At 42.7% G+C, this 15987-nt stretch overlaps 1 protein-coding gene across 1 annotated transcript in view; it reads right to left on the bottom strand.

Moving 5' to 3' along the window:
- epha8 (eph receptor A8) overlaps window positions 1–15541 on the bottom strand; it is a 627227-nt gene extending 611686 nt beyond the window's left edge. Inside the window, exons 1-2 of the mRNA XM_059951704.1 lie at window positions 15431–15541; window positions 2864–2928 (exon numbers count right to left, since the gene is read on the bottom strand). Coding sequence (XP_059807687.1) covers window positions 2864–2928; window positions 15431–15512 — 147 coding nt within the window. The 5' untranslated portion in view covers window positions 15513–15541. The remainder of the gene's footprint in view (window positions 1–2863; window positions 2929–15430) is intronic.
- Window positions 15542–15987: the final 446 nt, after the last annotated feature.

The raw sequence follows: 15987 nt of genomic DNA, 5'->3' as shown, positions 1-15987 counted from the left end.
TCAATCTAGAGGGGTTATTAAGTGATTCACTTTGGAAGGTTGAACCTGAAGGCACAGTACAAGGTTAATATCAGGATTCTTAGCAATGTGGAGGAACAGCAAAATTTTGGGGTCCATATACAAGGTTGTCATGCAAGTTGATAGGGTCGTTGAAAAGCCATATGGTGTGTTGGCCTTTGATTGTCGGAGAATTGAGTTCAAGAGCCACTAGGTACCATTGCAGCTCCATAATGCTCTGGTTCAACTACATCTGGAGTATTGAGTTCATTTCTGGTGTCCTCACTACGGAAAGGATGCAGAAGCTTTAGAGACAGTGCAGAAGAGATTTAACAGAATGTTAACTAGATTAGAGAGCATATCTGATGTGATGTGAGCTAGGCGGAGCAAGCTTGAGTATGCTGTAGCTGATCTCCTATCAGGGAATGAGATAGGGCAGGTGTTGCAAGTTTCTGGGGAACACGTGATCATAATGCTAGAATCTATGCAACAAACATTCCACTGGAGGAATTCAGTTGGTCAAGGGCACTCGTGGGAGGAAAGGAATTGCATCATGATGCTGTGACATCACAAAGTGCATGGCATTCTCTTCTCAACCTAACTCATACCCCATTTTACTGTGCGGCTGATCACATCTAGACCTCATGGCATGTCATGTAACCATGGAGGTTTTACGTATGGCAGACATTGCTCAGTCACATAGTCAACCCAGTCACTTATAAACACCAGAAATTCTGCAGATGCTGGTAATCCAGAGTATCATCCACAAAATGCCATAGGAACTCAGTAGGTCAGTACCTATGGAGTGGAGAAAAAGAGTTAATGTTTCTGACAGGTCTTGGCCCAAAACTTTTTATTCTTCTCCATTGATGCTGCCTGACCTGAGTTCCACCAGCGTTTTCCTGTGTAAACACAGTCACTTACTGCTTTCTCCTTTATTGAAAAAAAACTGGCAGTGATCAATGGCAACATGAGTGAATCTGCAGATGCTGGAAATAAATGAAAAACACAAAATGCTGGCAGAACTCAGCTGGCCAGACAGCATCTATGGGAGGAGGTAATAATGATGTTTTGGGCCGAAACCCTTCATCAGGAGTGAGGTAACATGGGATGGTAGAGAGGGGATAAGAAGTGGGGGGAGGGATAAAGCAGAGAGCTGGGAAGTGATAGGCTGGAGGGAAATGGGCTGGGGGAAGATGGAGAATTATGGGAAATAAAAGAGAAAGAAATGTAGGGCTGGGGGGAGAGATTATAGTGAGAGGGGGAAAGAGAGAGTGAACAGGAAGGAGAGCTGGCAGTTGTTCAGTGGTCACCCCAGGGTCAAATGCCAAAGCAACACAGTGATTGCTGTGGGTCTGTTTTTGTGAGGTAAAACTCCACAAACTACAAGGCAGAATTGGTCAAACTGTCTTGTCGGGGATCGTCAATTTCACACCTATCATTTGTCAACCTTACTTATCACATATTAGTCCATCGGTTATTACATAGTGAATTAGCTTCTTAAATGCCTCTGCTGTTCTGCAACCACAGAAGAGAAGAGCCCTTGCACAATAGCAGGGTTATAGGAGGTATAGGAGGTGACAGGGCAGTGGGAGCCCTCATTTTCTCTCCAAATCTGTGCGATCAGAGCAATTCTAATGTCTGTTCCAGGGCTCCTGAAGATCATCTACATTCAGCTGTAACCAGCTACCGAACTTCAAGTGCAGGGGACTTGACTCTAGTTACTGGAGTCAGAATCTAGGGGTTAGAACATTGTTCAGCACATGAGGCACCAATTACCCAGCATTGAAGCTGAACTATGATCAGCTCTGCAGACCAAATTGGAATGAAGTTAAAGCAGATGTGCGGGGCAAGTTTTTACATGGAGAATTGTAAGTCATGGAGTCAAAGAACACTCTAGCAAAGAACCAGGTCCTTAAACCCATCTAGACCACGTTGAGCTAATAATCTGCTAGTCCCATCGACCTGCACACGGACCACAGCCTTTCATACCCCTCCCATCCATGTACCTATCCAAACTTCTTTTAATAGTCATATTCCAGTGCTGGGAATATGCTACAAATGTGGGAGTGGTAGAAATATGTATGATTAAAGGGTTTGAGGTTGTCAGACACATGAAAATGCAAGGAATGATGTGAATCATGTGCAGGCAAAAGAGATGAGTTTAACTTGGCATTGTGTTCAGTGCAAACTTTGTGGACCAAATGGCCTCTTCCTGTGGTGTACGATTCTCTGTAAAAGCCTTAAGGCCCCTTTGTTGTACTACACCGTTCCCTATGAAAAGATTCATGAACAGAGGGGTCCAAGCTTAAACATGGTCTTAATAGTCTCATTCCTGTCTTGCCATGGAAATAGCCTCCAGAAACACTGCTTCCTCATGCAAGTTTGCTCCCTAAACATTATGGAAAGATAGACCCTCCTGATCGGAAAGATCCTCATCCTCCTTCTGTAAAGTTATCCTTGCCTGAGGGATCTCTCCACCTTCAAGTCATGCTGGTAGTATCTAGTACCTGGCTATCCAATTGAGCAAGTATTATCCAGTAATTCCCCGTTTCCCCAATGCAACTGAAAACATACAACCTTGCTCAACCAACATACTTCATACCCTGAAGTGATGTCAGAAATTGAGATATTTAAAAGCTGAAGGTCACCTCAAAGTTCAATGACCTGCATAAGTAGAAAAGAAACTAAGGTTCTTTTAACAATGTAGGACACATTGAGAAGTCTCACCATTTCCTCACTGAGGTCAAAACTAAGCGGCAACAGTAAACATAGACTTTCATCATTCGAACTTTTGAAACAAATCTCATATTATAAAATTTCTACATTGATTTAAAAGTTATCTTTGCAGAGTAACTTTACTCACCCCATTGTGAGGATAAGTCACCCATCCCCAGTCTCCCTGTATTGATGTTGTATCTAACAGATTAACTGGAAAAGAAGAAAGAATATTTGTGATGTTTATAGCAGAAAGAACCTTGTAACTCCTTTATGCAAGACATTTTTGAACAAATGCAGTTAGTGTGCATAAGAACACATTTAAGAAGTGAAAGCATTGACTTAGTCTAGCCTTTTGGCTGATAAATACTGTAATAAGAAATGAATTCTATTAAAAAATTACCTCAAAATATAACTGTAGGATGATCTTTATGGCAAGTGAACAAATTTCTATTAAGTTTGAAATTCACAACGTCCCTTTGGAAAAATTATCTGCCTACTGATTAATATTTTACTTCCCAGAATGTATATTTTCCCCAAGATATTCAGTCCACTGCTGCTCTAGGTTATATAAGCATGTAATGATTCCAATAGATGAGAGCAAATATTCATTTCCAGCTGCAAATGGCCAAAACTTTGTATAATTGTTTGGCTCAATAAGTAGGTTAGTTAGACACATAGTTATTAACACTAAAGTCTCCCCTGGTGAGACTGAAGGATAAGGGAGTGGAATTAGGTTGTGAGGCTGTTTTGATGAGCTTGATGCAAAAGGCTGGATGGCCTTTGTCACAGGCTGCTCAGAATACCTACGTATACATTGCTAAAAAAGATTGCATGAACCCAAAAAATTTACATCTAGATTAGCGGATAGGGGGTGGTGGTAGAAATGGCAGGAGATGCAGTGGAAGAATACATTACAGTATAAAGGAAATGAAAAGGATAGGCTCACAGTTCCAACTGCACTTTCTTACAATTTCAGAATGTCCAAAAGGAAAACAAAAATAGCCGATGAAACGTTTTGTAGTGAAGCTATCTTTGAAGTAAGTATCCCCCGCACAATAATGAACTACGTGACCTGATAACATGCTTGTTGTCACATTGGCTTAATAAAGCATGTTGGCTGGACACAGAAGTAATATGGGTATCTGCCTCCATTAACTGGGACCAAGAAATTAAGAGCAAAAAGGTTGTGGGATAGTTGTGGCACAGGAACAGGCCCTTCAGCCTACACTGCTTGTAACAAACATGGTGCTGAATTAAGTTAAGTCTCTTCTGCTTGTTTACGATCCGTATTCCTGCATTCCCCACATATCCAAGTGTCTACCTAATAGCATCTCAAGCTAAAGATTATTCAAATCATTAACTGCAAGAGTCTGTTCACACTAGAGGAAGGTTCAGAGTCAGGTTTATTATTGACATATAGTCTGCTGTTTTTTATGTTTTGTGGCAGCAGTATAAAAATATAAAAATACATATTTTCAGTTACAAAATAAATAAATAGTGCAAAAGACAAATAACACCGTTCTGAAATCTGTTGGCTGAGAAAAAGCTGTTCTTCAAATGTTGATTGTACATCTTCAAGCTCCTGTATCTCCTCCCCAATGGTAGTAGTGCAGATAACATCCACTGGCATGTCACCTGGACTGGATCACTTCATGTACATGGAAAGTCAGGATAGGCTGGGTTTGCTTCCTTGGGCCAGGGGAGGCCAAGGGGGACCTGGTAGAGGTCTGTAAATTTATGAGGGATATAAATGGGCCACATATAGAGGGAGGATATTTAGAAGATGCAAGATGGTGCTGGTGAACTACGGTGACATGTTGCAGGCACTTCACAAAACTTCCCAATGCACTTCTTCTGAACTACTCCAATTGCAATCTGCAGACTGCAATTCCTCTTTAAGTAGTGTGCTTTTTGATCTGTCTCAATGAACTAATGATTTTACAGTCTTCTCAAGGACTTAGTACATTTAACTCTCAAGCATACAGCTACAGCACCTTTAAGCAGATGAAGGTACATCACCGAAGCCAAAAGGAAGGGAGGACTCCAAACTAGGCTAAAATTCTGGGCATGAAGCTTCCTCTACCCAGCAACTTGAAGCAAATGTACAGTCACTGGAGAACAAGATTGAGGACTAAGGGCAAGTTTGTGTATAGGAGGGAAATTAGGGCCTGCTGTTTCACAGAAATATGGCTCACTCCGGACATGCTGAATACATCAGCAAGAACCGAGGGCTTCTTGCTACACAGGATGTATGGGACGGCTGATTCGGAGAAGGCAAAAGGAGGGGGTCTGTCTGTTTATCATGATAAACTCCTTGTAGTGTCATATTCTTGTTCCCCAACCTGGAACATCTAACAATTAAATGCCAACCATTCTACTTACCAAGAGACTTCTCCTCCATTATCCTGACTGCAGTTTACATACCACCAAAGGCCAATGTCAAGCAGTCACTTGAGTCACTGAGTGTCACCATCAGCAAACAATAAACAGCCTACCCAGACATCTTTCAAATCATTGTCAGTCACATCATTCAGGCTTGTTTGAAAAATCTCTTACCAATTATCATCAACATATAACCTGCAGCACCAGGGGTCCCAACCCACTCAACTATTGCCATTCTGTGATTCGGAGTGCCTAGCATTTCAAGCCCAGACCATACTTTGGGAAATCTGATCGCTTAGCATACGGACTGAGGCTAAAGAAAAATGCTCCAGAGTTAAAGACAACGAAGAAGTGGAAGTGGGAGGCAGAGGAGCAGCTACGGGATTGCTTTCAGTCAGTGGACTGGGCCATGTTCAAGGGCTCATCAGATAATCTGAGCAGTTGTCCCCACAAAATCATGCAGAGTGCTCCCCACCCAGAAGTACTGCATGAACAATAAGATCCACACCAGATCAGTGGCATTCAGGTCTGGTGACCAAATCAAATAAAAGACGTCCAGGTATGATCTCCAGAAACCCATCCCATGTACAAAGTGGCTACTGTGACAGGGCTCGAATGTTTTCACCTCTTACAAAGTCAATCCAAGTGACATAGTTGACAACAAGGCTTTGCTGCCCAATGAGCTCAATGCTGTTTATGCTTGTTTTGACTGGCAAAACATAGAGGCAGCTTCATCAACTCCCAGAGCCCCTGATGAGCCATGATTTCAGTCTCTGATGCCAACGTGAGAGCACCCTTCAGGAGGGTGAACCCACAGAAAGCATCAGCCCAGATGGGGAATTTGGCTGAGTACTATAGACCTGAGCTGGTCAACTAGATAGAGTATTTACTGAGACCTTAAACCTCTCACTTCAATAGTTTGAGCTACTCACCTGCTTCAAGCAGGTTTCAATTATACAGGTACCTAAGAAGTACATTGTAATCTGCCTTAATGACTATTGTCCAGTAGCACTTCCAATCACTGTGATGAAGTACCTTGAGAGGTTGATGATAAAACTCTTCAATTCCTGCCAGAGAAGCAACTTTGATATGCTTTGATTTGCCTAGTGTGACATCTGGTCAACAGCAGATGCCATTTCATTGGCTCTTTACTCAACCCTGGAGCATCTGAACAGCAAAGGTGCTTTTCATCAACTCATCTTGGCATTCATCCTCTCAGAACTAAGTCATGCCATATTTAAGTTTGCTGATGACTCCTCTGTTGATGAATCAGCATATAGGAGCGAGATTGAAAATCTGGTTGAGTGGTGCCACAACAACCTTTCACTCAACATCAGCAAAAGAAGGAAACTGTGGTCCATATGTTTGTCCTTTTCAAGGGATTACAGGTATAGAGGATTGGCAACCTTAAAAATTCTTCAATGTTATCATTTCAGTGGATCTGTCCTAAGTCCAGCACGTAAGTCCCATGATGAAGAAAGCATGGCAACGCCACTACTTTCTTAGAAGTTTATGAAGGTTCGACACATCATTTCAAATGTTGACAGTCTTCACTAGGTGTGTGGTGGAGAGTATATTGCCTAGTTGCATCATGGCCTGATATGGAAACACCAATGCCCTTGAATGGAAAAGCCTACAACAAGTAGTCCATCATGGGTAGAGCGTTCCCCCACCATTGAGCACATCTACAGAGAGTGTCATCACAGGAAAACAACATCCATCACAAAGGACCCTCACCATCCAGGCCATGCTCTCTTTTTGTTGCTGCCCTCAGGAAGAAGATACAAGAGCTTCAGGACCCAAACCACCAGGTTCCAGACATTTATTACCCCTCAACCATCAGGCTCTTGAACAAGAAGGGATAAACCCACTTGCAGCATTCGTGAACTGTTCCCACAACCTATGGACTCTTTTTCAAGCACACTTCATCTCATGTCCTCGATATTTATTGCTTATTAATTTTTTATTATTATTATTTTCTTTTTGTATCTGCACAGTTTGTTGACTTTTGCACATTTCTCCGCCCTGTTGCGTATGGTCTTTCATTGATCCTATTGTGTTTCTTCTATCTACTGTGAGTGCTCACAAGAAAATGAATCTCAGGGTTGTATATGGTAACATATACACACTTAGATAATAAATTTACATTGAACATTGAGAAAGGCTATTTTTTTCACCAGCCAGAGGGGGCTTGACTTCTAAATGTACTGCTTCAGATAAGTGGTGGAGCAAGATATTCTCGTAACACTTCAGTAATATTTAGGCAATGACATAGAAGGCCACAGGCTAGAAAATGGGATTAAATGGGAATCTGAGAGCTAGCATAGATATGGTGGGTTGAAGGGCCCAGCTCTTTGCTGTTTGACCCAGAGAACTCTCGTGATCTTCACTGAATACAATTTGCAAACAACTCAGGAAACCAGTAAGATCCCAGTTTAATGTCTCTTTTGAAGCATTGAGCCTCTGACATTGTCAGCTGAGTTAGAGATGAAAACAGCAGTATGAACCGTAACATGGAAATCTCCACACAAAGATGAAAAGATGAAGATATAAAAGAATTACTGTTCCCATTAAATTCTGCAAATAGAGTAAATTTAGCTTTCAATCCTGTCAGTAAATTCAGGCCACACAAAGTTAACAATTATGTTAAACTAAAACTGGTGACAATATACTCACAATCTGTTTGACATACTGGACAATTTCAGACCTGAATGATTTGTTCCCCATTGATTGAACATCCACTAGAATACACTATCCCCAGCGCAGCCTAACGGCTGCAATTCCCAAATTACTGACTCTTATTTCCTCATTTTCTGTGCCTGTTTTCCCAAAGCTACTGTGCTCATAATTATATATTTACTAATGCCTCTAAATCATTTTCTTTTTATTATCATAGCTCGTTCCCAATTACTAACACAACTAATTCTTCATATGCTGCTCCCCAACAATTCATTACTGAAGTTCACCATTTCCTGGTGCCCCCATTGCCTCGAAGAGCCCAAATGCCCCTAATAACCCATCACTGGGGGCATGAATCACACATTTGCTGATATTCCTCATTTGCCTTCTATTGTTGCCATATTTCCCAATGGAATAGTGCTGCTCTCTTGGTTCATTGGTGTCCTTTAATTCTATGCTGGTAAGGGTCCACTTCACCACAGTTATGGCTGTTCAATTAAACCCTCCCCTTATTTCCCATTTCTAATGAGTGGTTCCTTTAAATTGTTTCGGAGGCTGCAAATGCCTCAGTTACGGGTGTTTTGATATTCCCCAATACTTCCCCATGCACAACTGCCTTAAAATCACTTACCTAAGTCTGATCACGCTGAAATCCCCGTTTATTTTTGCCCCTTGTTTCTCATTTATTTAGACAACTGAACATTACTTCCCCTGAGCGCCAACTATTCCATGTAAGCATTTGCACGAATAACTCAGTTACTGCAGACCCTCTTGCTTCATTTTCTTGTGACCTAACTGCCAGTTACTGATACTCTAATTCCCGATTTACTGTACCTATTATATCCTGTCTTAAGTCTCCCCATTGCTTTATTTGTGCTGCTCTTAATTCCCCACATATTGGAGCCTTGATCTCCTGATTTACTGTTCCCTGATTCCCCATGTACTACTGCCCCCACTGGCCTGTTCATATTGCCCCTAATTCCCCACTTACTGATGCCCATAGGAGCAGAATTAGGCCCTTCAGCCTGTCAAGTCTGCTCTACCATTCCGTGTGAATATCCTCAAGTAGGAGGCCCTAATTCATAAAGTATTGCCACCCCAATTGCCCATTTACTGTAACCGATACCTTATTTATAGTGCTCGAAATTCCTCATGATCACTGACCAAACTCTCCAGCCACCAACACCCCAGTTACTGGTTCTATTTCCACATTTACCTGTGTCCATTTTTGAGATGTTCAAACTCCCAATTAATGGTGTTCATTATTGCTCATGTACTGGGGTTCTAAATACTTCATTTACTATATATTCCCTATTAATTTCTGACCTTAATTTCCTTAAATACCCTTTCTGTTACTGTTTCCCCGTCTGGCCTGACTGAGGCTGAGGTAATTCAAGGTAAGGTTTGACTTATGTCATGACTTCTTCTCCCACTACTCCATGTGCCCCCCCCCCCCATAGGTATAGAGGAGATGTCAGGGGTAAGTTTTTTAGGCAGAGGGTGGTGAGTGCGTGGAATGGGCTGCCTGGATGGGCACGTGGATAGAGGGTTGTGGGTAAGCCTAAGTAAGGACATGTTGGGCACAGCTTTGTGGGCGGAAGGGCCGGTATTGTGCTGTAGGTTTTCTATAATTTCTGAACTGGTGTGCCGGATGAGCCAGAGAGGGAGTAGATACGGGGTGAGGGGAGGGGGCCAAGGTTCAGGAAGCACAGGGTTGGTAATTATTGGGTATGAGGTAGTTGTTGAGACGGAGACTCTGTGGTCACTGGAGTCAGCAGATAGGTCAGGCTGACCGGTTTGTGACTGGAGACAATTTCTTACCCCACCTGGTAACTGTGACGAGGGGAGGACTGAGAACTGTAGCATGGACCCCGTGGGCCGAGCAGTCTGCCTCGCTGTGTAATTTCTGTCCGAAATAAACTGAGAAGAATTTATCCGAGTAGCAAGTACAGAGCAGCCCGGGCACAAGGGTATTTAGGTAGTCACAGCCCCGAGAGCACCAAAGTTCCTTGATTTTGGTAACCTGAATCCCGCTGTACAGGGCGGGGCGCTGGCACCAACGGCTCCACACCACTCGCTTGGCGCTGCCCGAACTGCATCGCCCGCCGGACGAACTTCACCCAGGCAAACAGAGCAAAACAGCCACCGCTCCTAGTTCATTGCGGTCCCCACGGCCGTCGGCAGTGGGCAAGTTGCTCGTACAATCCACAGAAACAGGACGGTTCGGCCTCGCTCGTTTATGTCAACCGTGACGCCCATGTACACGAATGCCATTTGCCCTCTATGCCTATCCCATCCAAGTATCTGTCCAAATACCAACTACCTTGTCTCCACCTCCTCCGGCAGCTACTTCCAGGTAGCCACACTCTCTCTGTATGAGAAACTTGCCCTTTAGATTTCCTTTAAAAATGTTCCCCTCTCACTGTAAACCTGTGCTCTCTAATTTTCTTTAACGCTCTCCTTGAAGAAAAGAACGATTTCATCTACCCCGTCGTTGTGCCTTGTAATTCTGTAAAACTCAATTAGATTTTAGTACCAGTGGGAACAAAACCAGTCTATCCAATCACTCCTTAAAACCGCTGCCTTCCACTGTAAACAGCATCATTGTGGAACTGTCCACAATACCCGATGTGCGATCTAGTACAACTGCGACACGACGCCCCTCTGCCCCGCTTTCCTGAAACTCCGTCAACTGGCAGCGTGTTGTCTGAGTATACTGTCCCCTCTACCACCTCCCCTAGATACTTGACCCTTCATCCAGCGACGCACTGAACCGTCCTGTACAACTGCAAATAACTTCGTGTCCAATGCAGCAGAGGCAGAGACACGTTTCAGCAGTCAGTAACTGTTTGAACTGTTCCGAATGCCATTTGCAATGTTAGCGCTTCTTAGTTGTAAATTGGATTGGGAGTAATACAAATAAGGTTTACTAGACTAATTCTGGGATTGGCAGACATTTTTATGAAGAGAGATTACATAGATTAGGTTTTTTATCTGCTGGAATTTAGATCCAGAACATCTAACAGAGTGGAGGTGAGTAAGATGTTTCCAACCGCCGGAGAAGCTAGACGTGTTTGTGTGGGGTTGCAGGTCACTGTTTGAAATTAAGACTGGCCTATTTATGATTTGACGTCAAGTGTGTTCTTTCAGAAAGTCGTACATATTTTTACAACTCTCTTCCTCAGAGGCGTTTTGTTAAGTAAAGTGAGTGGAAGGTTACTGCGGGATTCCGACTGCCCTTGCAAGCTCAAGAGGCCGAACGGATAGCTCCGGATGCTGATGGGACCTCGGTAGGCTCTGTCTCTACCCGAGTGATCAGGCAAAGGGCGGTAGTCGCGCGGTAGATGCAGAGAACGGGAAAGAAACGAAAATATTTGCTAGAAAAGGACTGAGCATTCGAAAAACAATGTACTGGTCTTTCACTACCAGTATATGTATCACCGTTGTGCGAGGAATTTAAAAAGAACATCATCCTTTAAAACAAGTGCATTTTTCGATATTTATTTTTCAAAGACGTTTTAAAATGTGGGTTGTTTCGGCGACTGATATAACCAGCATTTCTGGGGGAAGAAATGTCTGTAAATTTTGGGCGTTAATTTATCCCACTTGATGAGGTCAAGTCAACGAATGTTTCTGAATAAAATCTTGTCCAATTTGATTGCGTTGACTGCTTTTCTTCTGGCTCCGCGGGTGAAACTTTCAAAGCGCGCACAGCGGCTCAGTTCTGGGATAACAGTGGGTCACATCTCAATTTAGCAACTGACTGCCGTCGTCAATTAACTTACTTAGGCTGGAGGTGTGTACGGTAAATTGTAAATTCACACAGTCGGAATAATGTCAACAGTTCTCCCTAACTCGCTTAATGACACAATTAATTTAACGTAAGTTTAACGTTCAATTTCAAACTGTGGCAGTAATTCTGGGTTCATACATACAATTGTTCGGAATTTTAAATTTTTAAAATTTAAGCATTTAAATTTTTTAATGCTTGAGCAAAAATTATTTATTCGCCCGTGAAAGTAATAGCGAGCGGGAGACGGACGGGGCAAATATAAATGATCGAATTTGCCGAATTATTTTTCATTATTGAGGGGTATTTACGTTACCAATTGTGAAGTTTTTATTGGTCTGTCCATTGGCGAGTGCGAGGATGAAAGTGTATCGCCGTGCTTGGGTGACGCGGCGGTGTCTGTAAGTACTGCCATGAACTCTGCCCTGTGCCTGGTTTACCCTGCGCCTTACCAAACCAAGCTTGCCAGCTCGAAGGGTTTATTTATTTACTAATTCTTGCCCAGTTGGTTGTCCAGTGACCCGAAACCGCCACCTGTCCTCGCCACTCAACCTGCAGAAAGGGCATCCCGGACACAGACATTTATTAACAGTTTATTTATCTTGTTCTCGGTGCTTTTCGTAGATTTTAAAACAAGTCCCCAAACCAAATAAAAATTGGAATAAAATTTAAAAAAAAACAAGCTTAGAATTATCTAAGCAGAAGTGTTTAGAGAAGACGGAGTTGTTTATTTTGGTTGTTTGGAGAAAGTAAAATTAAGGAGAAAGTTAAGATGTTTACAGAGTGAATAAGGGAGTTTTCAGTGGTCGGAGGTCGGTGATGAAGGCTCCAATCCCGGGTGATCGATCGCAAAAGTTGTTTGACCTCTCTGAGGCGTGCGCTGAAAGGACAGAGGGAGTCGAGGGAAGTTTGCCGGGCCCTGGGAAGGAGGTTCAGCGACTGACACCGCAGAATGTAAGTCTGCATTCGATAATAATTCTTTCTGATCCTAAAATTTGTATCAATCATACTATGAGTATTTGATACGTGTGCTTTCACGCGGTTTGAAACGTGTGTGGCTGTTTATTATGTTGAGTTTGGATTCTGCGTTGCGGAAGGACCCGTCACATTCCAGCCTGATGCACCTCACGGTTTAAAACCTCTTCATTGCCCTTTCCGCTCAAGTGTAATTTAATAGCCATATTCAGTAATGCCGCGAACATATCCTACAAATAGTGATGATTTAAAGTAATTTGATCTATCCTACTGCAGCCTACTCAATTGTTAATTATTTTATGCAAACCACTTGTGTTTGTTTAAATAGTGTTTGCTATTTTAAAGTAAGTGCCATTCCGCCCTTTTATTGATTGTTCGGCTATATTGAAAATCCAACTAAATTACAGGGTATCCGATGTGAAACGGAATCTACACTTGTGTAGGAATCGGAATCGGAGCAGAAGGTGAAGTGCTTGCTTCGGTGTTGGACTTTCCTATACCAAGTTCTCGGGTTCTGTACGGATGGAAACGATACGCGCGGTTGTAAAGTTGAAACGGCGTGGAACCGGCCGGCTCAAACGCCATTCCAGCAATTTTCTGAACATTCTGCTTTTGATTTTGAAACCTAAGGCAGACATCGGCTTGAGGCGAAGTTCCCCGTCAACTGCAAAACCCCGGTCGTGTGCGTGAGATTGGGGACTGTTCACGAAATTGATACAGGAATTGTGTCAGTGAATTCTCATGAAGATAACTGGGAATTAACCCTGTTTAAAGTATGAAAATAAATGAATATCCAAACATCGAAACAGTAACAGGCGCCAAGCAGCCGATGTCCGTCCGCACTCAGAACTTGTATGGTTAATACCCTGTATTCTATTTTGTTTCAATAGCTTAAATTTGAAATTGTTGGTCCTATCGACAACATTCGTATGAATCAATGGCCGGCTGAAGTTGGTGCAATTTAGTGCGTACGTGTATTAATATATTCTAAGTAATTCATTGCACGCGAAACTACGCTGAAACGTTTTCGGCTGGAAATTTTACGGAAAAAAAATCGGCACTTAAAATAATTTCGCACATTGGACGAAGTAAGTCAGGGTTAAGTCGCGCGTTTTGTCCAATTGCAGGTAGAAAATGCGCAAATTGGGGGGAGAAAGGGAAACGAGGTTTGGTTTTTTTCAGCTTGACCTCCCCGCTAGCCACATTGGTCTGACTAGTCCACACGCAGGTGACTTGTGAGGACACAGTTTGTTGACCCTACACCAGAAACAGTTCCCTCCTTCCCGGAGGGCAGCAGGTCTAGAGAAATATAAAAAAATAACGATGCTGGAAATCTGAAATATAAACGGGAAATATTGGAAATAATCATAAGGTTAGATAGCATCAATGGAGAGACAAACCATTTTAGAATTTATTGTGCGTGTGTATAATTATTCAATTAGACAATAGCCTTGAAATAAAGGAGAATTCTAAACAAAACTGGGTAGGGTATAAAATACAGGCAGAATTTAAAAGAAACGTGCTAAAATGTAGCTCAAAGCAGCAGAAACTATGTGAAGTGAGTGATTTAAGCTAATGGGACAACCGGACAAATTGCGGGGTAATCTCCACAAGTTCGCGGCGGAAAGCAAAAACTGACTTGAAATTTAAGGTGCTGCTTTGACCAGGTCCGTGAATTTTTTTTTAGGCACCACAGAATAGTTGATTGTTCAAAAAGGGGCTTCGTTTTATTAAAACCAACTAATGTTGCCTAACCGAGCCCCTGTCGGTCCGCGTTTGTTTAAATTATGGAGGTTTTGTGCTATCAAATAAGACATTTATTTCATGCGTTAAAACCTTATCTGGGTTTTGAAAATGCAAGTTAAAATAGGAGGCAGGGTCGAGGGGAGATTACACCATTTATTCAACCAGTTTGCAAATATGTGGATTAAGAGAGTATAGAGAAAGCGTGTTGAACTGTTAAAAGATGCTACTTTTTACTTTATGCTTTTTAAAAGGACTGTATATTTAAATGGGAGCTTTCGGCTTAGACGGCCAATGCACGCAATGCTACTCCCCACACGTCCAGAATAATTTGGCTGAAAGATCGCCAGCACCATCTCCAAGAAATCTCCAGCGATAACAACTCTGAATTAGTTTCTAACCCAATTTATACTCTGATCAACATAAACAACCGTTATTTCTGTAATTGGCGGTGATCATTTGCGTGAAATGTCAAACCGCTCGAGGACACGGTATCAATACCAGCCGAGAACTGAGAATATAAAGGACAAGTACGAATATCTTATACTTAATCTTACCCAATCTCATGTTAATAGTCAAACTAGTTAGTAATTAGGTACGTGCCATACATAGAACTATGCACTATGCACGTTTTATATTGCACATAAAACACTGATGGTAGATCCACAAACCTGAGCCATCAGTGGCACCTTAAACATAAACCTATGTAGTTGTCAACACACTGAGTTCCTGTTTCACGTGAATGAATGAACGCACAGCTGATTCGGACTGCCCCTTCGCACCGTTCAGCCTGCGCCGTCGGCGCCGGGGAGCTCCCAACAACCTGACAGCGAAACCTAAACACTCTCATCCCTACAAAGGCCAATGGTTCTGGTGTGTCTGTGTGTGTGTGAGGGGAGTGTCAGGAAGGGGGCTTCAGTTTACCCTGCAATTAACCCCCCCCCCCCGTACACACACTGTTCCTTGCACCAGGCCTGCCTCCGGACGAAATAAACTTCTTAAAAACTGCATTTATAAGATGAGATAACAAGAACCGATGTGTCTTTAAATTATGTGGCAGTGATGTTTTTTTCCGCCTTCTAATGCAATAAGATTATTTTTGTTTCTTTCAGTCACACGTTGCCGCGAGCTTTATCCGCTTACCTTCATTTGGTGGGAAGTAGATGCAGTGTGATCCACAGAACATATTCCACAGGAAAAGCCAAAGCCAGTATCCTAAAGCCATGGCTGCTGCTGCTGACACTCTGTGCGCTAGCTCTGTGTACAAACACTACACTAGCAGCATTTCACCACCGCTCAATATACTTCAAACCGCAGCACAAACCAGGGGCTGGACCTGTTTGCTTCAACCGTCTGTCAAAACTGCTATCCAATCACGTCCAAAGGATGCGTCGCAACATCCAATCATAGAGCGGGATACCAAACCTCGCCGTCCAATCGGGGATTTCAGGTTGAACTTGGCTCTGTTTCCAGACGCACCAGCCGCAGGAGGACCCGCCGAAATGTTTGGTGTTGATCCTGCACTTACCTGGAAAGGTCTCAGCAGAACCTCCCGCAGCACCTTTTCTTCCGATGCTTAATAAATTTGAAAAGATAAACCTGAATTCTGAAATCAATGGTCCCCACACGTTGGAAAAAGTGGGAACTTTATGATTATTTGTTGCAGGTTTTAACTTGAAACATCCAAGAGGAATTTAGTC

This window comes from Hypanus sabinus, chromosome 27 (assembly GCF_030144855.1).
Source record: "Hypanus sabinus isolate sHypSab1 chromosome 27, sHypSab1.hap1, whole genome shotgun sequence".
NCBI classification, from domain to species: Eukaryota; Metazoa; Chordata; class Chondrichthyes; order Myliobatiformes; family Dasyatidae; genus Hypanus; species Hypanus sabinus.
Note: the sequence above shows the minus strand (reverse complement) of the source record. Positions and strands in the feature narration are given on the sequence as shown.